General features: G+C 46.7%; 1 protein-coding gene across 2 annotated transcripts in view; it reads left to right on the top strand.

The window, feature by feature from the left end:
- The window catches only part of prkcab (protein kinase C, alpha, b), a 171,625-nt gene that overhangs the window by 3,937 nt on the left and 142,772 nt on the right, over nucleotides 1–24,916 (top strand). For both annotated transcript variants that reach the window (XM_066704258.1, XM_066704257.1), the window contains exon 2: nucleotides 3,908–3,939. In XM_066704258.1, the coding sequence (XP_066560355.1) occupies nucleotides 3,908–3,939 (32 nt within the window). The remainder of the gene's footprint in view (nucleotides 1–3,907; nucleotides 3,940–24,916) is intronic.

The following is a 24,916-nucleotide window of genomic DNA, read 5'->3' as shown; positions in this document are numbered from 1 at the left end:
AGTCTGAGAGTGTGCTGTGTGTGGTGCGGGAGTGTGAGAGTGTGCTGTGTGTGGTGCAGGAGTGTGAGAGTGTGAGTGTGCTGTGTGTGGTGCGGGTGTGTGTGAGTGTGCTGTGTGAGTGTGCTGTGTGTGTTGTGAGAGTGTGCTGTGTGTGGTGCGGGAGTCTGAGAGTGTGCTGTGTGTGGTGCGGGAGTCTGAGAGTGCTGTGTGTGAGTGTGCTGTGTGTGGTGCGGGTGTGTGAGAGTGCTGTGTGTGAGTGTGCTGTGTGTGGTGCGGGAGTGTGAGAGTGTGCTGTGTGTGGTGCGGGTGTGTGAGAGTGTGCTGTGTGTGGTGCGGGAGTCTGAGAGTGTGCTGTGTGTGGTGCGGGTGTGTGAGAGTGTGCTGTGTGTGGTGCGGGAGTCTGAGAGTGTGCTGTGTGTGGTGCGGGAGTGTGAGAGTGTGCTGTGTGTGAGTGTGCTGTGTGTGGTGCGGGAGTGTGAGAGTGTGCTGTGTGCTGTGTGTGAGTGTGAGAGTGTGCTGTGTGTGAGTGTGCTGTGTGTGGTGCGGGAGTGTGCTGTGTGTGGTGCGGGAATGTGAGTGTGCTGTGTGTGGTGCGGGAGTGTGAGAGTGTGCTGTGTGTGGTGCGGGAGTCTGGCTGAGTGTGCTGTGTGTGGTGCGGGAATGTGAGTGTGCTGTGTGAGAGTGTGCTGTGTGTGGTGCGGGTGTGTGAGAGTGTGCTGTGTGTGGTGCGGGTGTGTGAGAGTGTGCTGTGTGTGGTGCGGGTGTGTGAGAGTGTGCTGTGTGTGGTGCGGGTGTGTGAGAGTGTGCTGTTTGTGGTGCGGGAGTCTGAGAGTGTGCTGTGTGTGGTGCGGGAGTGTGAGAGTGTGCTGTGTGTGGTGCAGGAGTGTGAGAGTGTGAGTGTGCTGTGTGTGGTGCGGGTGTGTGAGAGTGTGCTGTGTGTGGTGCGGGTGTGTGAGAGTGTGCTGTGTGTGGTGCGGGTGTGTGAGTGTGCTGTGTGTGGTGCGGGTGTGTGAGAGTGCTGTGTGTGAGTGTGCTGTGTGCTGTGTGTGGTGCGGGTGTGTGAGAGTGTGCTGTTTGTGGTGCGGGAGTCTGAGAGTGTGCTGTGTGTGGTGCGGGAGTGTGAGAGTGTGCTGTGTGTGGTGCAGGAGTGTGAGAGTGTGAGTGTGCTGTGTGTGGTGCGGGTGTGTGTTGTGAGAGTGTGCTGTGTGTGGTGCGGGAGTGTGAGAGTGTGCTGTGTGTGGTGCGGGTGTGTGAGAGTGTGCTGTGTGTGGTGCGGGTGTGTGAGAGTGTGCTGTGTGTGGTGCGGGTGTGTGAGAGTGTGCTGTGTGTGGTGCGGGAGTCTGAGAGTGTGCTGTGTGTGGTGCTGGAGTGTGAGAGTGTGCTGTGTGTGAGTGTGCTGTGTGTGGTGCGGGAGTGTGAGAGTGTGCTGTGTGTGGTGCGGGTGTGTGAGAGTGTGCTGTGTGTGGTGCGGGAATGTGAGTGTGCTGTGTGCGGTGCGGGAATGTGAGTGTGCTGTGTGCGGTGCGTTAGTCTGAGAGTGTGCTGTTAGTGGTGCGGGTGTGTGAGAGTGTGCTGTGTGTGGTGCGGGAATGTGAGTGTGCTGTGTGCGGTGCGTTAGTCTGAGAGTGTGCTGTGTGTGGTGCGGGAGTGTGAGTGTGCTGTGTGGTGTGAGAGTGTGCTGTGGGAGTGTGCTGTGTGTGGTGCGGGAGTGTGAGTGTGCTGTGTTTGGTGCGGGAATGTAAAAGTGTGCTGTGTGTGGTGCGGGAGTCTGAGAGTGTGCTGTGTGTGAGTGTGCTGTGTGTGGTGCGGGAGTGTGAGTGTGCTGTGTGTGGTGCGGGAGTGTTAGAGTGTGCTGTGTGTGGTGCGGGAGTGTGAGTGTGCTGTGTGCGGTGCGGGAGTCTGAGAGTGTGCTGTGTGTGAGTGTGCTGTGTGTGGTGCGGGAGTGTGAGTGTGCTGTGTGTGGTGCGGGAGTGTGAGTGTGCTGTGTGTGGTGCGGGAATGTGAGTGTGCTGTGTGTGGTGCGGGAGTCTGAGAGTGTGCTGTGTGTGAGTGTGCTGTGTGTGGTGCGGGAGTCTGAGAGTGTGCTGTGTGAGTGTGCTGTGTGTGAGTGTGCTGTGTGTGGTGCGGGAGTCTGAGAGTGTGCTGTGTGTGAGTGTGCTGTGTGTGGTGCGGGAGTCTGAGAGTGTGCTGTGTGAGAGTGTGCTGTGTGTGGTGCGGGAGTGTGAGAGTGTGCTGTGTGTGGTGCGGGAATGTGAGTGTGCTGTGTGTGGTGCGGGAGTCTGGCTGAGTGTGCTGTGTGCGGTGCGTTAGTCTGAGAGTGCTGTGTGTGGTGCGTTAGTCTGAGAGTGTGCTGTGTGCGGTGCGTTAGTCTGAGAGTGCTGTGCGTGGTGCGTTAGTCTGAGAGTGTGCTGTGTGTGGTGCGGGAGTGTGAGTGTGCTGTGTGTGGTGCGGGAGTGTGAGTGTGCTGTGTGCAGTGCGTTAGTCTGAGAGTGTGCTGTGCGTGGTGCGTTAGTCTGAGAGTGTGCTGTGTGCGGTGCGGGAGTGTGAGAGTGTGCTGTGTGTGGTGCGGGAGTGTGAGAGTGCTGTGTGCGGTGCGTTAGTGTGAGAGTGCTGTGTGCGGTGCGTTAGTGTGAGAGTGCTGTGCGCGCTGTCATTGCCGTGGCATCAGTGTGATTTATTATGAATCATTTCTCTGGGTGGACGGTATGACTTTCGGACTCAGTGCCAGTCATAAAACCCTCACACTTTATTTCAGGGTGTGCATGTAGATTCGTGCTGCTTGCGCTTCTTTGACAGAGAGCGGGTTTCTTTCTTCTGTATGTCATTCTTGCCCAACATTTGCCTGCATGTATTTCCAACAACCACAACAACCGGAATACCATCCCAGTGCAGCAGAAACCGCAACACACAGCGTACCGGCGCAACAACACCAGCACAGCTGACACTCATGAACAACTTTCTGTATTGCTCCGCTGTGGCCGTGAAATATTGGTTTTGTTTAATGCTAATAATAACAATAAACGTGTAGTCCATGTTCAACTAAGTTTACCAAGACAAACACACAAACCAAAGTAAGATCTGTGCACATTAGTGGCTGTGCTTGTGTGTTTCCCAGAGGCTGTGCTTCCTTCTTCAGTGTGTTTGTGCATCACTGGGGCTGCGCTTGTTGCTCTGTCGATACATAAATACCCATCCTCTGCCCACCCGCGGTCTTGGGAACCCAGTCCAGCCTGGCATGCACTGTCCTGGGCATTGTCAACGAGGACCGTGGCCATATTACAGCAATAACGCAGTGCTTAACCTTTGTATTTGGAAGGCTGTTATATTTGTGCAGAAACCAACAGCGTAGGAAATGTCAGTCAGTTCCAGTTCTGAATATCTTTTCCTTCATGAGAGAGAGAGAGAGAGAGAGAGAGCGAGCGAGAGCAAGAGAGCTGTCCATCCCTGAAGTCTGGACGCATTTTAATCTTGTGCGAGACTCACGCTGGCCTGGTCACCTCTGAGTGATGGGTTTCCGTGGGAAGCGGCGTGTCGCTCTTCTCATCGCTGTCATCCATCACGCCGGCCCGTGGCGGCCCTGACCTGCGCCAGTTATTTGTGCTCAGCTCAGGGCTGTATGCCCTACACATGATCGGAGAAGTGCTCACTAGTTTGAAGTTTTTGTCTTATGTCCAAACTGCCACAGTCCATGTAAACAGTGCAAAAACATACTCACTGAAACACACTGCTAGTAAAGCTGCACGGTCAGCTGTGGTAACTAAAGAGGCATCTATTTTCTTTGTAAGTAGAACTATACAATGAGCCAAGACCTGCCATCATGCACCAGTCTCTTTTACTGTCCATCTATCCATATTTCTGTCTCTCTGTCTCTCTTTTCTGATTTTTGTTTTTTGTTTTTCCCTCGCAGGGGATTTGGGAAGCAAGGTTTCCAGTGCCAAGGTAAGTCCTCACTGTAAAGACACCGACCGATTCAGACATGCACCTCACTGAAGGCTGTGGCCGGTGCTGTACGTCCCAGATCCGCAGCTGGGAGAACCGCTTCACACCCGGTGAAAGACCCGTCCGTCTGTCAGACTGTCCTTGGTGCAACATGCCACACAGCTGCAGATCTGCACCTTGAGTCAAGCTGCACGTTCACCGCTGAGAGTCCTGAGTAATCCTGTGCAGTGGGGAATGGGAAGGAAGACGCCGGTCGGGTTTAGAGAATACTTGGAGAGCTGAGGGACAGGCAGGGATGTCACGTGCTGTGTTATTGTACCAGGGTTACTGTCCTGTATTGTTTTTCCTTTTTTGTAAATAACTGTTAAGCCAGTGGCTGCTGTGCACATGCAGTTGTTGTGTATATGATTTCATTCGACCTTTCTGCTCTCTGCAGTGGCCCGCTGACATTGACTGTGATGGGTGTTGCGACTGATGTGAGGACTCTGAGTTCCTTTCCAGCAGGGGTAGATGTGAAAGTCAGAAAAAGCTTGTTTTGATCTTGTTTTGCAAGAGTGCTCGAGTTGCAGGGCCGGGCGGCTGAGGACGGGAGTGTGGCCCGTGCAGTCCTCCTGGACAGTTTTTATATTCCTCACAATGAAGTTGGTCTTTTGGGTAAAAAGAGTTTTTGCATAAAATTTGAATCTGTCGCCACTGTAGCAGCCACTTGTGTAGCTGGGTTTGTTAACAATGTATGTGACTCTGTCCAAATAAAAGACTTGTGACAGTTGTGTCAGTTAAAAGCGCTAGGAACAGAGTTTAAAAGGCCTGTTCATCATTCATCTGCAGCCCGTAGAGAGAGTCTTTTTCAGATAAAAAGTCGCGGATACGGGGCCGAACTGGAATACTGAGGCTGAATTCCTGTGCGTGGCATTGTGGAGCATGTGGTTCTGCACAATTGCTATTAACACATCGATTCACCGGCAAAAGAAATGGCTCCACTTGCTGTTGTGGTTGAACAGGGCTCGTGCCCTCATTTGCTTTGCGTTGTTGATGCCCCCCCCCCCCCGCAGTGCTGCCGAGCAGAATGCAGACACAACCAAGGCAGGGGGTCGCCGAGAGGAATCTGTGAGGAATTATTACGCAGGTTTCATCCCCTTTGTGGAAAGTTTCCTGGCTGGGCTTCTGCAGGTCCTGAAAATGGCCGGTTTTGAAGGGAAACGATCTGAAGAGACCTCGAGTGCTTCTCAGGACGAAACCTCCCTTTCTTGGGACCGTGCCACTGCCTAGCCCTCAGGAGGGTTTGGGGGGGAGGGATCCGAATGCCAAAAATAACTGAAGATCCTCACTGTCTCTCAGTTTGCTACGTCAGTGTTGAAGTGCACCTTTTGGAAGTGTGTGTGTGTGTATAGTTTCTGCAATGCACAAACAAAGTTTAGGTTAATTTGCACAGTGAAGCAGCTCCTTCCGGCAAGCAAAAAGTTAAAAAATATTCCAATATATTGTATTGCATTGCAGAAGATACAATGCAATGCAGTACAGTGCGATGCACAGCAATCTGACGATCTGCTGACGGCTGCTTGGCCAGCCAGGCTGCCAGTCCTGAGCCTTTGTTTCCCTGATTATTTATCTACTTCTTTTTAGCTGTTTTTAACAACTGCAAAGCCTGTACTGTGAGTCTATTTTGTGTACTGTTTTCTTTGAAGTCCTGTGTTGGAGAAAGTCTCTTGTGAACCGTAGCATAGCTGTGTCAAGTGATGTTCATTGTTTAAACAGTCGCACACAAGAAAAGCCACAGGTAGGAGTAGTCACAATAGCAGTCCCTCTGTTTTTTATCTGGTGTTGTAAAAGGCCATCATTTGTAGCATTTGTACGGTTCAGAATAACTCGTTTGGGTTAGTCAGCTGTTTGCTCATTTCCCTCTGTGAGGTTAATGGTAGAGCAGTGTCTCATTATCTCATGGATTCGAAATGTTACAGTCAGCCAATGTTTCTCAGTTCAAAATCCTGCTCTGTCTATCTGTCCTGGCGGAAAAAAAACATGGAGTAGAAACATTTAGCTTAAAGGAAATCTCTGTGCTGTTTCTTCTTGGTGTTTTGGGGAGTGTTGCCAGTAACAACACCACCTCCACCAATAAAGTCCACTTAATCTAGTCGTTACGCTCCGTGTGCTTGTATGAATTACCCCATTATAACTGTTACTGTAATAGGTTTTCTTTATCAGATAATGCACAAAATCAACATGAAAAGAAAAAAAAAAAAACATTAGCAATGTGTGAACATAATTGAATTAACACGGCGCTAGATCGGCCGTACCAAATTAAACCTGCACTTCCCAGATTGGACCTTCTACCACCCCACAGGCACAGTTAAACCGATATCTGTCTGGTCCTCCTGTCGTCCCTGTCGGATAGTTGCCTACGGTTTTTTCCAGACGCTGCCCTCTCAGTGGCTTGGTCTGTATGCAGTCCCTCACGGCAGCGAGGGATTACTTATGCCAGACTTACCCAAGAGTGCTTTGGAGATGCAGTGGCTTTTACTGCAGGGTCTGTATTGTTCCCACGGCTGAGGTGAAGGCCGCTGCGTGGGGGGGAACTGGAATTTGTGTGCCGATTTTTGTTTTTTCCTCAGCCCGCGTTGTTATTTAAGATTGGCATTGTGGGAGATTGGTTGTTGTCGAGAGAGAGACACTCTGCCAGGGAGCTCGGGGCCCCCTAAACCTTTGATTCCCCAAGTGTGTGCCAGGGAATAGCTTTTCTGTGTGAACGGTTTACAATTGAATAGTTTATCATCTGCTCACTGTAATTTTTTTTTTTTTTTCTCTTTCTTTCTTCTCTGGAGTAAAAGCTTTGACTGCATTGAAAATAAAATCAAGGCTGTCGAAGTATAGAAAGGTGGCATTTGTAATCAGGAAAATGCTATTTCCATGACTGGGAAAGTGCGCCTGCTTCCCTTCATCAGTGAGCTGCGATTTGTGAAAGGCTGTGGCTTCGCACAGCATTGGTGGCTAAAGGAAATATTTATCCGATATATTGTTGTGTGTTTGACATTACGGGCCATCAGTAAAATAATCTACGGGATTTTTAATGTCGTCTTCATCTGTGGTAAGCGCCGCCGAACTGTTTGGGTCTATTTCAGTGTGTCGGCCTGATTAGCAGCAGACACAATACAGTATTGATTCTGTTGTTATTGTTGCTTGATATGATTTGATATGATTTGATTTTCTTGTTAAGGAATTTGTGAGCTCTGGCATTTACTGTCCGTGCTCTGCGATGAAACCTGAACCCCTGTGGAAATGAAAGGAGGGTATTAATTACAGCACGGAGATAAACAGACCTCACGGTGCGAGGAATGGCCTTTGAATGTTCGTCTTCTTGGTTTGTTTTGTGTTTACTTATTTATTAGAAATTATGAGCCTGTCAACGCCTTAGTAAAGTCTTAGTTCTGACTGTCTCCCCAGACGGGTGTTTGAATGGGTTAATAAATCCTGTCAGATAATCCAGTCCCTCTTTGTGTCAGTTTTTAATGTAGGCCTTTTCTTCTCTGGGCCGGCATGGCGGCGATCGGCAGGCTGTAATTACAGCACCTTGTTGTCTCTTTTTTTTTTTTTTTCTTCTCTGGAAATCTCTGTTGTTTTGTTTGAGAGGAAACCAGCCTTGTTATTTAGTTGTCGTTGAAAAGTTCTCCGCTTGGGCTTCTTTATTTTCTCTGGTCGTGATGAACTAATTGCATCACTATTCTCTCTGGCTAAAATCAGCGTGGAGAATTCAGCTCGAAATCCACAGCGCTGTTCCTCGGTTGCCTTCGACACTGCTGCCATGAAAGGATGTTTTCCTTTTTAGTTTTTTTGTTTATGAAATCCATCTGCACCTGCGCTGGGCTGGGAGGATGGTGGTGAGACTCCCTCTTTGAAGATGCGCGTCACACTTACTAAACTGAAAGATAAGAGACAGGTACCACTTTTGTGAATCGGCATTAATTGCTCCTCGCTCTGAAAACGCAGTGACTCTGTTCAGGGTCATACCAGCTGTGTTGTTTTCTTGTTCTCTCTCACTTCTCTCTCTCCTTGCTTCCTGTACTTCACTGGACACCACTGTCTTGGGGAGATGGTCAGCATTCCTGTTGTTCTTATATTTTGGCCTTTTGGCTGAGGAACCCCTTCTGAAACGTACACGAAGAGTTTCTCAGACACGGGACAGAAACTCGACTGTTTCTGTTTGAGTGTTGGGAAGTAGGAGTATTTTAAATATCCAGACAAACACCAGAAACGAACTGAAAACACAGCCACTCCCAGGTGGGGCATCTCTGAGGCCGCCCCCCTGTGGAAAAACATCTCCAATCACAAATATTCACAGAAAGGGTTTGTGTAAGACCTGTGTGCTTTACAGTCCTGCTTTAAATATTGTGTTCTGGTTTGGTTATGTAGGCAGAGCTCATGAAGCTTGCTTGAAACCTGCGTGTGGAAGTGGAGGCCTCACTTTTTCAGCGTTACCAATTTACCTCCAGCCTCAGTAGGGATTTTGATGGAGTGTTTTTCCCGGCCGGCGATGGAAGGTGTGCCGGGAGTTCCTGCGAAGGCGGGGGGGATGCCCTGTTGTTTTTCCCCTCTAATGAAGCTGGCTGATCGATGGGGCGTCGGGGGAAAGGGGCTCATTAGTGTCAGTTTTTACTGCAGCCGGCTATTAAACTCCTGCACTCTGAAACCCTGCGTGGCCCTCGGTGCATCCTTCAGGGCTGGGGAGGGAGAGAACGCAGAACAGAACACACACACGCTCGTCGTGTTCAGTAACCCAGACGTGACGCTGCTCTCGGAGGATGCGTGGGTGTCCCTCTCTGTGTTTCAATTATAATTATTTTTCGCTTTCTCTTTTTGCTGTCACTCTTTAATCCCAGGATGAGATTGGACTGCTTGGGGGGGAGGCGTGCACAGTAGGATACTTCAATAAACGTTTTATGTTGCATAAGTGTTTTTTTCCGTGTGTGTTTGTTTTTTTGTCATTGTTTATTTTTTTCCCTTTTCGTAAGAAAAGATCTCCATGACTCCTGACTCATAAATCACACAGGAATGTGTCCCCAGTGTGTGCTGGGGGGGCGATGGCAATCCCGCTAATATAATGCTTAACCCTTCATGTCTTCGGTATCTTCTAGCCTAGCAGTTTAGACCCAGGTTTCCCAGGCTTTTCGGGTCAAAGACACACCTGCTCAGCATACAGTTTTGTGCGGCAAACCATCCCCTCCAGCCCGGCCGTCCCGGGATTGACTTAAAACTAGGACTGACTTTCACTGAGAAACCTGAGCTTTCCTCATGAACTGGTTAAGTGTTTTTATAAGTGTCACATTAATATTTTGCATCGTATCAGTCATTGTCTGATTCTGTAGGGAACCTATTTAATTACAACTAATGAGATGCTTTTTCTTTATTTATGACTTGTGACTTGTCATGAACTCTGAGGCAGCCCTGCTCAAGCCTGCGCCGTTGCGGCTGGTGTGGGGAAACACGGTTTTAGACGGCTGCAATGTCTGTAAACTGAAACCTGATATTACAGTTCAGTGTTAGACTTCAGTCGGCAGCACCCGTATACCATGGGAAAGAGGAAACTCGATACTGCTGAAACAACGGCTGAGAAATTGCCAGTTAGTGAAGATTAAAGTCCTGTTCGCACACACTTAGCCTGCGGGAGAGTTCACTTTCATGCGTGTTTCTGAAAATATGTTGCCCTTTAAAACTAACCATGTTTCTGCTTCCTGGAGACGACAAACACAGTACAAACCGCATAGCATTCCTCTATGTGTCAATCCATTATTCCGATTCTGCAGTGGAAACCGGCCGAGCCCTTATTTTGTCTTGAGAAATTCGTTGCCGGAGCTCCTACCACTTCACTGAGATGCAGTGATGGAGCAGTTTCTTTTTTTTTCTTCTTCCTCCCGGAAAGATTTTGACTGGAATGAGGGTGGGGGGGCTGGAGATCGAATGGGTAATGGGTTTTCCATCTCGTGTGGAGCAGCGTCTCTCTCAGAGGGCTGGTGTGCAGTGGGATAATGTAGATAGTGTAGTGTGTTGTGGCACTAACCTACACACTACCTAACCTAATTCTTGCTGCTCGTGGGTAGAAGCTCCTTTGCTCGAGTCCCGAGGGCAATTTGGAATCCTGGTCAGCTCTGACTTCCAACCCACAGATCAGGAGACCCAAAGGAGCCTGAACCCAAATGATTAGATCACAACACACACACACAAGTCTTGAATGAATAGGAGACCCTAGCTGCGTTGTGCACAGAGCGTGTCAGTGCGCGTCCGACTCGTGCATCACCACCTCCCGATTTGCACAGTTTGTTCAGCAGTTCTGCTCGAGCAGGAACTAAAACAAATGCAAAACCAGCATTTCAGTCACAAAAAAGTTGTTTGAACAGCGCCTCCCAAAGAAAAGATAGAAAGAAGGAGGAGGAGAAGACATCATTTGTATATTGTAATGCATGCTTGGAGCTGAGACATGCTGGCCACAAATACATTTCAGCAGTTTAAGCGTGGATTTGAATAAGCTTCAAAATAAATTGTAATTGTCTGGGATTTTGGGCCGCTGCTTGTGTTGTGTGGGCTTGCTTTTGCTTTTGGACCTTTTTTTTTTTTTTTTTTTTACTTTAATTCACTTCCTTTGCTACAGAGAGAATCCCCGTTTCTCCTGTGACTGTAGCGAGCTCGAGTGTACGAGCGTGTTACTTTGACAAACACACAGTGTTTACCGCAAGGCCTAATTCAGAAGTGTGTTGCCACGAGGGGGATGACCTTTCTGCCCGCAGATAGGCCCGAGCTATGAGTGAAGCGTGGAAATGCAGCCCGACATGCAGTGCAAAACCAAACAATGCTCGAATCTGATTGTCTTGGTCTCTGACACACAAGCGCACCATGTGACGAGCCGGCGTGTGTCTGTGGTTATACGCCACCGGAGTCCTTGAGCACATCCTGATAATAAGAGGCGCTGACAGGAGAGCGAAAGTGAACTGTCTCTGGCCTCATTTCGCTCCCCGCCTCCCGCCACCCCTGCACAATAACAGGTGTGTGTCTGAGCCAGTGGTCTCATGGAAATTCATTCGTTTTGGAGGATTACCCTGAGGAAAAAAAAAAAAAAAAACACACACACACACACACACAACTCATTAAATGCCAAATCGAGCAGAGTAGGCTTACTTCGGATTCCGAAATTATATTTTTGGCAGCGGGGAGGGGACGAGGGGAGTTTGGTGCTGGGGGGCCAGTCTGCGTCTGAATGTAATGAGTTCCGATGGGATTTGCTCAGTTTCTCTGTCTTGCAACAAACAGGTGACTGAATCACAGAAAAAAAAGAAATGGCGTAGATTGATTTCCAGCTGCAGAAATCCTGTGTCCGTGCGTCCTTGTTCCTGCGTGGGGTCAGCCCATGACCCCAGAAGCCCCCAAGTTTTCCCGCTAACTTTCAACAATAACAAACATGAACTGCCCCACCCCCAACATACACAACTGACACAGACACACACGCTGCAGCTCGTCTGTGTGGCGTCACGGAGTTTGTCTGGCGAGGTGCAAATGTGTGCATTTGTTTGTGTGTGTACCATTCAGCTGCCTGTGTGTCTGTGTCTGTATGAAACAGAATTCATACCAGCGTCCCCTCACCTTGGAATTAAAATCCCTTCAAAACCAAACAAGAAAACAATCGCATCAAAAGATAACTGGTATATCTTGAAGTCTTCAGGGTCGGCGTCCAATTTCAATGTGAAACTCTGCAAATGAATAATCCTGGAAAAGCACTTGTTTTCTTGGTACAGGTTGTAAAACATATATGTAGTTATTTTGCATACTGCGAAGTGTTAGTGGATCCCTTAATTGTGTGTTTGAACAGTCCTGTTGAATGAGGTAGCAAACACACACTCACTCCAAGGACATCAGCGTACACTAAGTGGAATTTCATGAATAAATCATGGTTTCTCATCAAACACAAGATGAGCTAGAATCAGTGCCAGGAGAGCCAGTCTGCCACCTTGGGATTTCAACTAGCAACATCTGACCCATCGTTCTGTAATCCTAGACCTTGTCCAGTGTGAGACTTGATTGGACATGGCTGTGGGAAAGGTCATCCCCACCTGCACCTTGTCTCGGTCTCTGGACTTTGACACCTCCAGCAGTTTAATTGATTAATTCATCCGGATGGTCTTTTTCTTTTAATGGTCACAGAGGGTGGTTGCTGACAATTGAGGCGTGGATTGAACTTCAGCTTTGAACCTGAAAACGGGCAACCAACTGGCCCTATGGACCGGAACCCCCCCACACAGACACAAACACGTCGAGGGCCATGCCGGTCAGCACTTTCGCTGTGACATAGCGACTGTAGCGAGGGGAAATCCTAGAAGATTAGAACTATAATTTAAATATGACTTTCAGTCGCGCCTTTAATAGCCGTGCTGCACCAGCAAATCCCCGCGCCAAGGGCTTATTTTTAAACCACTGCTTGCCCAGCTGGGTCCCTGTTTATTAGATACTGCAGTCCTCACGAGCTCCACGGCCCTCCCTGGCTATTTGTGCACTTAAACAGATGCACAGCCCTGTGTGCTCGCTCCTCTGCGCAGAGGGGAGCATGCCTGCCACTCGATGGCCATTACAGAGATTAACACACAGCTGCCTTCTCACCGTGAGAGACAGAAAGAGAGAGGGATTGAGAGATAGGGAGAGAGACAGAATGAGATTAAAAATGGGGAAGGAAAGAGGTTAGGTCGTGATTTAGATTAATTGTTTTAAAAAGCGGAGAGACAAGGCAGTTATTGTTATTCTCATTGTATGATGACTACACATTATCGTTAAGCGCATTTCTTACGGGGTAATGTCATTTTTTTTTTTCCCTCGTCGCTCAGGGGGAGCCAGAGGCCGCCCATATCGGTGACCTGGCTCTGTGCCAGCGTGTTCCTCTGATTGCTCTGTTTGTGTTTGTGTTTTGTGTGTGGTGAGAAAAATCCTGTTTGGGTGAGGCTGGAAGGCTGCGAGTCTCACACGGCTCACCGGAGACACTGAGCGTGGAATATTGAGTTGATTTCCAGCCCTTTCTCTTCCAGTCTTCTCACGTTGTACAGAGAACGTATTCCTCTCACAAGGCTCCTGATAACACGGGTATCCCCCCATATCTCCGGCCAAGGGGAATCTCTTGCGGTTGTGTGTGACATTGTGTTTCGGGGGGATGCAGTCTTGCAAGCTGACGTGATCAGCTGTCATGATATTTGATTAAATAAAAATCCCCACTCACACCAGGGTGCAAATGTTGTTCATGGCACCACAATGCATTCGAATTCTTACTGAATGAATGCGCTACACATATTCTGGTGGTCAGTGGGTTTAGTTTTTTCTGACCAGTTCACATGGACCAATGTGTAGTTCGGGAGCCATCTTTCCCTATCCATCTGCAAAAAAAGAAACAACAACAACAAAAATTAAGATGTATGGAAAGGGTGCAGACCAGCCGAGCAGTTCTCTGCAGCCGTGAGACGGTGGTTTTGGAGTTTGTAAATATAACCCTGCTGACACTGAGTCTACAAAACCAACAAACAAATAAGCAGGCAGGCAAAGCGGGACGGTGATGCTTTCTCTCATTTCATTTGTAAATCCGACAAACCATCGCTTGCACTCCATGCCTCCCGGTGACAGGGCGACGGTGCCAACGCAGTGTTGGAAACCTCCCTCTGCATTCCCGTGCCTGAGGGCCAAATGCGGTCCACACGTGTCCCACTGCATAGGCTGAATTATAATTCCTCAGTGTAAAAACTATAGAGGTGCTGAACACGTGACCTTTTCAGATAAAGGGTGTGAATATATATACATAGTATGTGTGTTCCAGACGTCTGTTTGCTTCAACAATCAGGCTTTTGCCGTTTCCTTAGTGTCTTTTTTTCACCTCCACATTCGGAATGAAAAGTCACAAATGCAAAGTGCTCAGTGTAGAGGAGCAATAAGACTAAAGTGGACACGAGGCGGCGGCAGGGAGCTGAGAGGGCCACTTGTTATGGGGTTTGTAAAACAGGGGCACTTACGCACCCTGTGGGAGCCGGACACTTGACCTGTTGCCGTCTTCAATATGGGACAGAGAGAGGCAGGGTGGCGGGGGACTTTGAAAAGGAAAAGGGTTAGCCCAGGTTAACTACCCCTTGGATGTTTTGTATATGTTTTGTTCTCCTCTCCCATCTCTGTTGGTTTCGTTCCCTCAATCATACCTCTCACATGAGGCCTCCATTCACAAAATACACACACACAACAGTGAGAAAAAGAACAAGCAGATGCAGTGATGTATTTATTTAACACGTCATGTGACAGTACAGTCAATGTAAAGGCTGAGGAGTGAGGAGCGTAGCCATGCTGCTGCTGTCGAGAAGCCGTGCAGAAACGTTGCATCGGCGGGACCATTAGGCTACATTAAAGCTGAGCAGGAACCCAAAAGGAGAGCGTGTGTGTGTCTGGTCAGTGTCTGTGGGACACTTTTGAGAATGGAGGGGTTTCATCTCAAGTGGCAACTGGGCTGCTGGAGTGCCGAAAGATTTAGAGTAAACACCGTTCACATTCATCTATGAGGCATCTAGTGCAGATTGCGTCTGGAAGCCGGGTTGTGCAAGGCTGCCTATGAATCCATCCAGTGGAGTGTCGGCCCCGTTTCCTCAGGCTCGCTGCAACTGAAATGGGCGTTGTCTGGTGCACAGTGCGTAGATGGCTGAACTGCTGGGAAAAATGATCAACGTTCCCCAACCTCAGACCTTACTGTGGTCCGCACGTTTAGGGCCCTGGGAATGTTACTGTTCCCAAGGAGTGTGGTCAGGTGCCAATGTACAGCACTAGTGACACTAGTAACTCAATCCCATTTCTTTCCGTTTCAGATAGTTTTTTACGCTCTGTTGCTGAGGAAATAATAATACCTATGAATATTTTGTCACTTGAGTGCCCATTATTCATATCGTGAAATGTTTGTCTGTGTATCTGATTTGTACGGAGGATGAAACCAGTTCTTCACCATTGTAAAAGCAGAAGAAAGCATCATTTCATTAGAAAGTAATTTGATAAAACAGGATGTGTAGGAGATCGAGAGCAGCTGGCAAGAGCCGAATCAGTCCTGAGGATTCGCACCTCCCGAGCTCCCGGATACGGACAGATTAGCGGGTCACCGTGCCCAGTGCACAGGTCATTCGCATTCCTTTATGCACTTTCTCTTTTCCCACCAGGGCCCAAGTTAAAGTTAATCTCGGGACAGCTGTGTTAGGATTGGACAAAGACGGAGACCAAAATAGTCAGAGGGAGAGAAAGGGAGAGGGGGATCAAAAAGTTGCCAGCTCATAGTTCATTGATGAAGAGATGTGACACTCTGCAGTGCGATGATGCACACAGAGCCCCGCTGTCATATAAGATTAATTTTTTTGGCAGTTTTGCAGATCAGTGTGATCCGATCTCACTGTGACTTTGACAAACACAGGAAGTGAAACGGGAATCCTTGGCTGGTTGGGACTTGTGGTTACCGACCCATGTTGAAACGGACCGCGACATCCGTGTTTTAGATGACCCGTGTCAACACCGAGTCTGCTCCAGCGGGGAGAGCACCGGCTTACACTTGTTCTTAGGATCTCCTCTCTGAAGAGCCTGTTGATGCCGTAAACCTCAGTGCCTGTTGCTGAATGGAAGCTTTTATTTTTTTTTAATCCCTTAGAGGATTGCATATACAGTTAAACGTGCATCTGGTTCTTGTAATTGTATTTGTTCTGGGATTTCTCAGTCTGTAATTAAAACGAATGAAGGCATTGCATGAATGAATGAATATATACACACATACATACCTAAATGCTAGTCAGGGCCGTCATTTAGAAGCCATATAATGTATTTTTTAATCACTGCAGTTTTATTTTCAGTTTAGTTTAGTTGTTCTATCTACCTGAAAGCCGCCTCCAGTTCTGATGTTTGGATGGGTCTGGACATGTTTGCACAGGTGGATCAAGACACTTCTAGGTGTTCTGGTTCAGCTTCATCTGTACATGAACACAGCGGCTTCTCTTGTTTGTAAATAGATGATACCCAGGGAGGTAGAGTGTGTTTGGATTTGTGTTTAATTTAAAGAGTGTTTGAAACAATTTAACTTTTTCTTTTAATCTTTTATTGTAGGTTATAGTTTATGGAATCATGTTGTAAAAGCAAAACATGTCAGTATACAGCGATATACTGCAAGGTCTGAAGGACAGCCTGCCTCACTGCTCTTGTACCAGCACTCTGGCAGAGCCGGGCTTTTTGTGCGACCGCCTCATTATTAAAGTATGATTGTTATTGTTAATTATAATGAGCTGGTGGGTGAGAATTCGCGATCGTGTGGCTGCAGGTGCCGCTCAACTCGCCTCATGGGGATTAATCTTGGTCTGACGCACTTCATTCACTGATGAGCTCAATGAAAGTGTCATTTGTGAGTAATGAGCCCGGGGGCATCTCTCCGCACTCGTTCAGCCTGCGTTTGTCATTCAAGAGCCACTGGGAGGGAGGGCAGTCAGCGGGCAAGGTAGGGACTTAAAATGATAAAAGAAAGTGTAGGCTTACGAACATGCTTTGGGGCCCTGAATTACAAATGCTTTGGTTAGAGGCCAAATAAGTCAAGTAATGTACACATTTTGAAAAGCGATCAGGATCACATTCCCTGCCTAGTATGGTGGCGATGTTGGGCATTGGGGCAGAAAGTGATATTTCTCTGTGCTGGTGCGAGGGACACGGTGAAGGTGTTAGAGTGTGTCGGCACTCCTGAGTCTTGGCACAGGTGCTTGCAGTTGCTACAGCGCCAGATGTGGCTGTGTCTCATTTTAAACTGCCCATCGCACGGCCGTTCAGGTTCCGCTCCGAGAAGGGACAATCTCCCGCAGAACAGTACGTTTCTCTAAACAGGTGGCAGGTTTGTTTCCCTGAGCGCTCCTGGCCGTGATGTCAAAGAGGCTCCCATGAGGAATTTAGAGAGCGAGTTATCAGGGCTCTTAAAGACACAGAGGGTAATTACCGTTTTATTCCACTCTGAGAGCGGACTCCAGATTGCATGGCCCACTTGAGTGAAGTGAAGTGAAGTGGAGTGGAGTGGGACTGCAGGCCTTAGCAGATGGTCCATGGGCCGCCGAGACAGTAAAGCGAAGAGATTGTGCCCTGCTTCCTTTGGGAACAATATCACTTGTCTGTCTCAGGTGCAAACCCCCGCTGACCTGATACTCAGACCTATGCTTTTGTTCACCTACGAGTTCACGATGTACAGCGAATTTTCCTCTTGGGGGCTCGTGCCGAAGCCCGTCTGTCACATCAGCCCTCCCTGGCCTCCCCTCCATCCCCCCGGCCTCTCGGAACAGGCTGCATCTAAACCTCGGTGTTCCTGTTAAAAGCCCATCCGCTGTGATCCGTGATTATTGTCATTACAAATGAAAGCGGATCACGGGACGCCGGCGATATGCAGCCTCTGCTTTTCAGTAAGTTGCAATGAACTTTTTCTGAAAAGTTCACGGGATAAAAAACGACATCAGGCAATATGACTGTGATGCGACCATCTGTAGAGCTCTTTGCTTTTTAATTCATTATTCTAAAAGCCCATTTCATTACACCGATTACAGCAGTGGAGAGCGGGATACAGTGTCGAGAATACACTGAAGAAGTTCATTTATATTCACTAATAATCGGTAAAATCGCAGCCTGGCCATTCGTGTTTTCATGTTTGCATTCGTTAGATGAGACGTATATTAAATACATATGTTTGCTCATTATATGTCCCTCAGAGGTCCCTCTCGACAGCCTCTCTATAAACTATCCCAAACATTTCCTAACCTTCAACACTTTTCTGAGGTTTAAACAGTGTTTTTTAATGTTTGGGGATTATACACTGTACATATCACAGATTTACCGATGTGGCCTTCCCCAGTATTTCAGGTGGGGACATCGCTGGTGCTCAATACAAGTACAATAACAAAGCCATACTTGTTTTATGGCTGCAATGGGAACTTCATATGGTCTCCGTTTATCAAAACCGAAACTGGAATCGACATTTAAATGCTCTTGTTGAGCTTGGCTTGGCAAAGGCTTGGCTTGTAGCTCGCCAACTGTCTTCTCCGTATCGCCAAAAATACAGGCGTTAATCTCCACGGCCTACGCTGCTCAATTAATTGCCGCGTGTTGATTCTGTGCACTTCAGCTCCAAACCCTCCCTGCTCCCCGGGAGGGAGGTTGATTTAAAATATTGTGTCGTTCTCATTTGCCGTTTAACGTGGTGTCCGGCTTTGTCTCCTCGTTCACACCTGCCGGCGAGTTGTGCCTTGAGGCCTGTCAGAGCAGCAGCTGGGGCATGTTTGTCTGCACTGGGCGAGCGTGGTGCTGGGAAAGTGTCTGAGAAAGCGACACCAGGGAGAGAAAACGGATGAGTCTGCCCTGCTTTGCAAAGTTCAAGAATTTCTGCATACAGTGTTAGTTTTAAACGCCCCCCCCACAGAAAGTCTTTATCACTTTCTCTTTTATCCGCATACTTTCACAAGCCCGAGACATAAAAGCTCCCGGAAGGAGAGAACTGATACTCATAGTCGACGAGCAGAAGGATGAGGGAAGGAAACTGGTCCAGTTGCGTCTCTGGGGATTGCGCAATGGCGGGCAGACGCTGGTGGGGGGATGAGAAACTCTGGGTTTTAAATCACTGTGTGTTTCTCTTTCTTGCAACAGCGCTAATGATCGTAGCGATCGTACTTATATGGACATGTGACAAGCCATCTTCTGTAATCAAGGGCTGGGTTATTTTTAGGTTTGTGTATATGGAGCAATCAGTGAGTAGAGAGAGAGAGAGAGAGAGAAAGTAAAATGAAGAGAGGGACTGTGAAAGTGTGGTTCATAGTAAACTTCCAGTGTTTTGTTTGGTTTTTGTTCTGTAACCAAACTTACTCGAATCTGTCAACTGAATTCACCTCTCCATGAATAAATGGGTGCTTTTACATTAATAAACCAAATAAATACTCAAGCGATTTTCAATCTTGTTGCCTGATATGTTGATTACATATTAAAAGAGACGACAAGTGTGACTCTGTCCTGTGGAAGCTGGGATTTAACTGGAAGTCTCGACACACTGACACCTGTAGGGTCCTGCTATCAGGTTTCTGCCCCATTCACACCACCCCCCAGACGGGAAAGCCAGGGTCTTGGTTACTTATACACAAAGAGTTTATATCTGGCCAGATCTCAGCGCTGCAATGATATTCCTTTCATAATCCGAAGCTCTTTAAATATGCATTGGTCAGGTGACTATAGGCTATGATATACATTCCTCATAAACAATTTCATGTATAAAGCCTCAGATGTTGCTCAGTGGGCTTTTAGCTTGGGAACCCATTATGTAAAACCGCTTGAAAACGCCGGCACATTAAAGGGGATTATTTTCTTATTTCTGTTTTAATGCATTAGCCGCATATTACATGGCAGGGTTCAGACTAAAGGACTCTAATGTGCATTTAATTGTCAGTGGTTTTGTTTTCATATTATTATGATTATAATGATGAAGATGATGATTATTTGGCCCTGGAAGGATTACACTTTTGAAAAGCCTTTAAAAGTAAAAGTGCAAAAGCATGGAATGTACAGCAAATTGTTTTTTTTTTTTTTTCAAACAGATAATTGTGATTCATAATCTTAATTGGAATGGTTTGTGTTCCAGATAGAAGATGCCATAATCAGAGCAACCCTGACTTATTTTCCCTTTGTGATAACCACATATACCATCTAATCTCTCCAAATCATTTCCGGGCCGCAGAATTTTTGATGCCATTCAGTCCTTTAACTTCCAAAACCTTTTAAGTTGCTTAGTTTGTTGTTGTTGTTTTTCCATCCTCAATGACCAAAATATGATGGCGGAATTTTTATCTGTATTTTCCCACTCGCCTAGAAAATGAAATGATGACAATTACATACTGTGAAATAGTTTTTGCAGGGTTGCCAGTGTTATCATTAATACGGAATTAATGAAGGAAGAGCTCTCCTGAGTCCAAGTTTCACTACACTTCATTTACTTCATTTACTTCAGGCAGTACCTCTGGAACCGCAGGAGACCCGAGGCTGCTCTGGACCAGCACTAGTTTAAAAGTGTAACGGTGTATTAATAAAATCAGTCCGTTTGACAGCTGGAGGACTGGACAGAGATGGGAGCGCTGTGTTGCCTGTGACCTTGTTTATCATCTCTCTGAAGTGGAAATGTGAAGAAAGCGCTGTCTTTCTGATGCCCTGACAAGCGACCAGGATCTTCATTCCCCCGGCGCCAAGACTGATGAGGAAGGTGGTTTTCGTGAGCCTGTGGCCCGGGTCAGAGCCTGTGGCCGGGTCTAGCGGTTTTCAGTGATCGTAGTTAAATGGGTTATGTGCTGCCATTGACTGATATATTCAATAAACATAATCTGATTACCGCCACGTCTACTGAATAAGGATAGATTTTTCACTTATAATTCTTTTATTTTTTTAATATATATATACGGTATATAATTCTTTTTTTTGTTTTTCACCCTTGAACAGGTCTGCTTTCTGGGTCCATGTGTTTCAGCCTAATTGAATCGCAACCGTGTTTAATCAAATCCCGTTTTGTAACTCTACAGAACTTCAAAAAGAAACCCAGACGTGGAAAATTGTCCTGAGCTGCTTCACATCAGAGCTTGAAAGGGTTTGCGTTGCTGGTCCCATTGTTGCTTTTAATACCTGTATAATGATGGATGAATCATGTTATACAACCGCAGTCATGGCGGCTCTGAGCAGAAGGAAGTGCAGCCGTACAATCTTTTAAGAGGAAATATGTTAATACTGTAATATTAGATAATATTAAATACTGATCATCATTAGGCTGATTCAGCTGGTCTGTCTATCTGGAGATGCATGCAGACATAGACCACCAAGTTGCTCATTGCAGAAGCCTGCTTTGTGTCCCGTTCGAGTGACCGCAGACACACACACACACACACACACACACACACACACACACACACACACACACACACACACACACACACACACACACACACACACACACACACACACACACACACACAGACAGTCAAGGGCTGGCACTATCTACATCCTGGCTCCAGATTTGTCGTCATCAGTGCAGGTTTCACTTTGAGACAGCTCTTCATGGATGGCCCACCAGTATGGAGCCCTGATGGAGATCTGACAGGTGTGGTCATCTGACAGACTGGGCAAGACGCACATCCCCCGTCATGACCCTGTATCCCCCCCCTAACGCCCCAAACACACACACGCACACACACTCGCACGCTCACACACACCTACACACGCGCACACGCACATACACACGCATACACACAATCCTACTGCTTTCATTGAACCCACAGCAAGAGAGAATTTACTGAAGCATCAAACTATACCTCAATGAAAGCGTCAGACACCCTGTCTCCCATCTCCCCCTCTCGCCGGCACATGGCAGTGGCACAGCATTCTGGGTAGAAATTACATTCTGCTTAAGGGAGAAATTAAATGAAATTAAACAAACGTGTTATGTAATGGAGTCTACACAGATTTCTACTATATTACATCACAGCGTCCCTTAATTACTCGTGTCAGGAGGTGTTGAATGCGCGTGGGGAAGTGGCAGTATTCGTGGTAGGAACGAGCTCAAAAAATATACACAAAACCATGAAAAGGAAGAAAAAAGGCATAAAAGGCATTTTATTTTCTTCTTTCACAGGGCAAAACAGCAGAACTTTTCCCTGTGATGTGTAATGAGATTTTCCCGTGATGAATAATGTGTGTGGGCCGCCTGTGAGATGCCAGGCAGTGAGGAGGTGTTCAGCTGTGCGTGCTTTCTGTACCGTGCCTCTGGGCTTCACCAGCAGAGCTGTGCGCGGCAAACGGCTTGCCAGAACAGCGCAGAGGAAACCTGAGACAAAGCGACACTTCGGCGACATAGCCGTGCAAATTTAGGAAATGTTTGTATGTGTAGCTGATTGTGGAATGAGCATGAAGTCAAAACAGTCTTTCTCTCTCAACCCTTTAAAGTGGGTCTTAATTCATTTGATGGTTTATTTGTTTGTTTGTGTCGGTGCAGTTTGGATGAACCCATCATAGCGTGCCAAGAACTACATGAAAACCGTAGGAGGTGCAGCAAAGTACATGTGTAATAGTTTTCGGAGAATGCAAGATGCTGTCATACACTGTGGGGGGGGAACTGTAATAAACATTGACTAATACGTTTCCAATCCCTCTCATGTTGTGAAAAGCATCAGGAAGTTAGTGGTGAGGTTCCTGGTCATTTTAATAAAGCAAGACTTCCTCCTAGAATTAAAGCTTTAAGTCTGTTTCTATCTGGTGGCCTGACCCTGCACAATTCCCAGTGTACCCAGTGTTTGAGCAGCCTGCACACGCACACAAGATAAAGTTTTCACCCACAATCAGATTGATGCAAAAGTAAAAACACAGCTGTGAGAACAACGGCGATGCTCTTAGAAAATGATTTTTCGGTTTTGTTCTTCATCAGATGGGCTGAATAAGTCACTAATTTACATCGAAGGCACGTTGTTAGGAAACCACAGGAAACAAACTTAGATTGAGCTTGTGTGCGTGTAGCCCTTCCACGGGTGTCAAAAACACAATAGCAACAAAAGCAGAATAAAACAAACAACGCTGACACAAATCAAGTGTTTTTTAAATTACTGAGACAATACAAGTGGGACTCAGCTGGACAGGAGGAGGAATATTAATGCAATTTAAAAGGAGCAGCTCAAAGCAAAGTTTATTTAAGTACAGAATTTCATCCTTTCGCTAATCTCTTGTCGCCAGTGCGCGGAAGAGCTCAATGCCCTTTGTGTTCGCTGCCCAAGCGTCTCTCAATACCGTAGGGAAATGAGGATAAAAATAAACCCAGTGGGTTACGTATGGCGGGATAGGGTTTCACTCCTTCGGGGGCGGGGCGGAGATTTTCACAAGTGCTGCCAACACGGAAAACTTTTTGTGGTTGGCGGGAATTTGTGATTGTTGCATTTCGACTTTTATTTCTGATTCAGTTCGCACCTTCCCCCCCAACCTCATGTTTTTGTCTGGCCTACATGATTTAAATTAGTTAAGATCTCCGTAGATTTCTCGGATGAGAGAGAATGGAAAGATGATTGTTAAAGTGATTGATATTTTCTCTAGACAATGTATTTTATATACAGTACTGTGCAAAAGTTTTAGGCAGGTGTGAAAAAATGTTGTAAGAAAGTAAGAATGCTTTCCAAAATAGACATGTTAATAGATTATATTTATCAATTAACTAAATGCAAAGTGAGTGACCTAGAAGAATTGATGCTGTTTTGAAGGCAATGGGTGGTCACACCAAATTTGGATTTGATTTTTCTTTTGTTCACTCACTTTGCATGTATTTAATTGATAAATATAATCTATTAACATGTCTATTTTGGAAAGCATTCTTACTTTCTTACAAAAAAATGTCACACCTGCCTAAAACTTTTGCACAGTACTGTATATGTACAGCTTACATATTTTGAGCTATGAGCTACAGAGGTATGGCACAGCCCCCCCTCTCAGGCTTTGAAAGCACCAGGCTGATGCCGCTCCCCCCCAGCTGAAGTTTAACTTCATCTTGAGAGCACACCGTTTTATACACTAACCGGGATTTTATTCCCATCCTTATAATCCCTTGTAATCCATTGATAAACGGCTTAGTTTGATGGAGTATATTATGTATCGCTGACATCACGCTAGTCTGTTAAAGTGCAATCATTTAATTTTCCATTACATTCTCTTGTTTAATTGAATTGAATTCATTGTCATTTAATTTCGTTGACTTTATTTTTTTCCATAAAGCACAGAGGGCCACATGACAGCTGTCTACATTATACGTTATTTTGTCTGCCTCTAACCGAGACGTCGGCAGGTTGTCTGGCCGAGAGAGAGTTGATCCCCAAAGAAAGTTAAATATCTGCTGTTTTTCGCAGCCTTTCTCTCCACGAGAAGGCTTTCCGGGCCCGAGGAATTTTTTTTTTTAGGTTCTCTAACTCAATTAAGCCGCCAAAAATTGACTGACCAGCCAGCTGGCATCGTGACATACCCCTTGCCTCTTAAATGTTTCGGCCACGTGACTTAAAACAATTAATAAATCAAGATCCATAAAAGAAGAACTCGGGGCTAGCTTACTTCAGTTTATTATTTTTACTGTTATTTATCCAGTTTTGCTAATAGTTGGCCTGTGTGCCGGGACAGCACACAGGCCAAGAAGAACAACTACAGTACGAATATGTTGAGATTGAAGGAGCAGCACTCTCCACTCTCCACTCTCCGCTCTGGGATTGGTAAAGCAGAGAAACAAGGACAGACAACTGCCAGTTGTGTGACGTTCGACAGTCCAAGCATTCCTGTGTGTCGTTATTGGCTGAAGACCATTTTCCTCTGGTCCCAACGCCTCCCTGCACGCATTATCCCAGCGCATTAACTCGACCTGCTGGAGTTAAAACTAAAAAAACTAGAAACTCTGCCCGTTTTGTTTTGAAACACGGCCGCTCCTTTGTAAATCCCACTTCGTAAATCTCTTTATGGATTTAGCCTGAGATCAGTGGATTCCTGTGCAATCCACAATCCTTTTTTGTGACGATTTGTCCTAATGCCTTTCTGCTTAGTGACAAGGGCTGGGAGTGCCTTTTGTGATGGAAGATTTCCCTGCTGCTATTCTGGGTTTCTGATTGTGGTTTCGTGGACGGCCAAAGAAAAACAAAAGTTGTCTGCTTAAAAACAAGTGTCGGCAGTAAGGTTCGCTCTTGTGACATCGTGTTGGCTCCACAACATGCATGTGATGTGCAATTGTTTCTGGTTCATGCTTGGCTTTAAATAGGGGTACAGGTAAAGGCAGAAATGGGCTTAAGGTGACACTAAAGATGTTGCAGAATAAATGTAGAGAGGTTTTTTTGACTTGTGTTGGCTAAGGGATGCATTTCCAGTGGGCTACACTGGGGCGGGCGAGGTTGGCTTCTGC

Source organism: Amia ocellicauda, chromosome 5 (genome assembly GCF_036373705.1).
Source record: "Amia ocellicauda isolate fAmiCal2 chromosome 5, fAmiCal2.hap1, whole genome shotgun sequence".
In the NCBI taxonomy this organism is placed as follows: Eukaryota; Metazoa; Chordata; class Actinopteri; order Amiiformes; family Amiidae; genus Amia; species Amia ocellicauda.
Note: the sequence above shows the minus strand (reverse complement) of the source record. Positions and strands in the feature narration are given on the sequence as shown.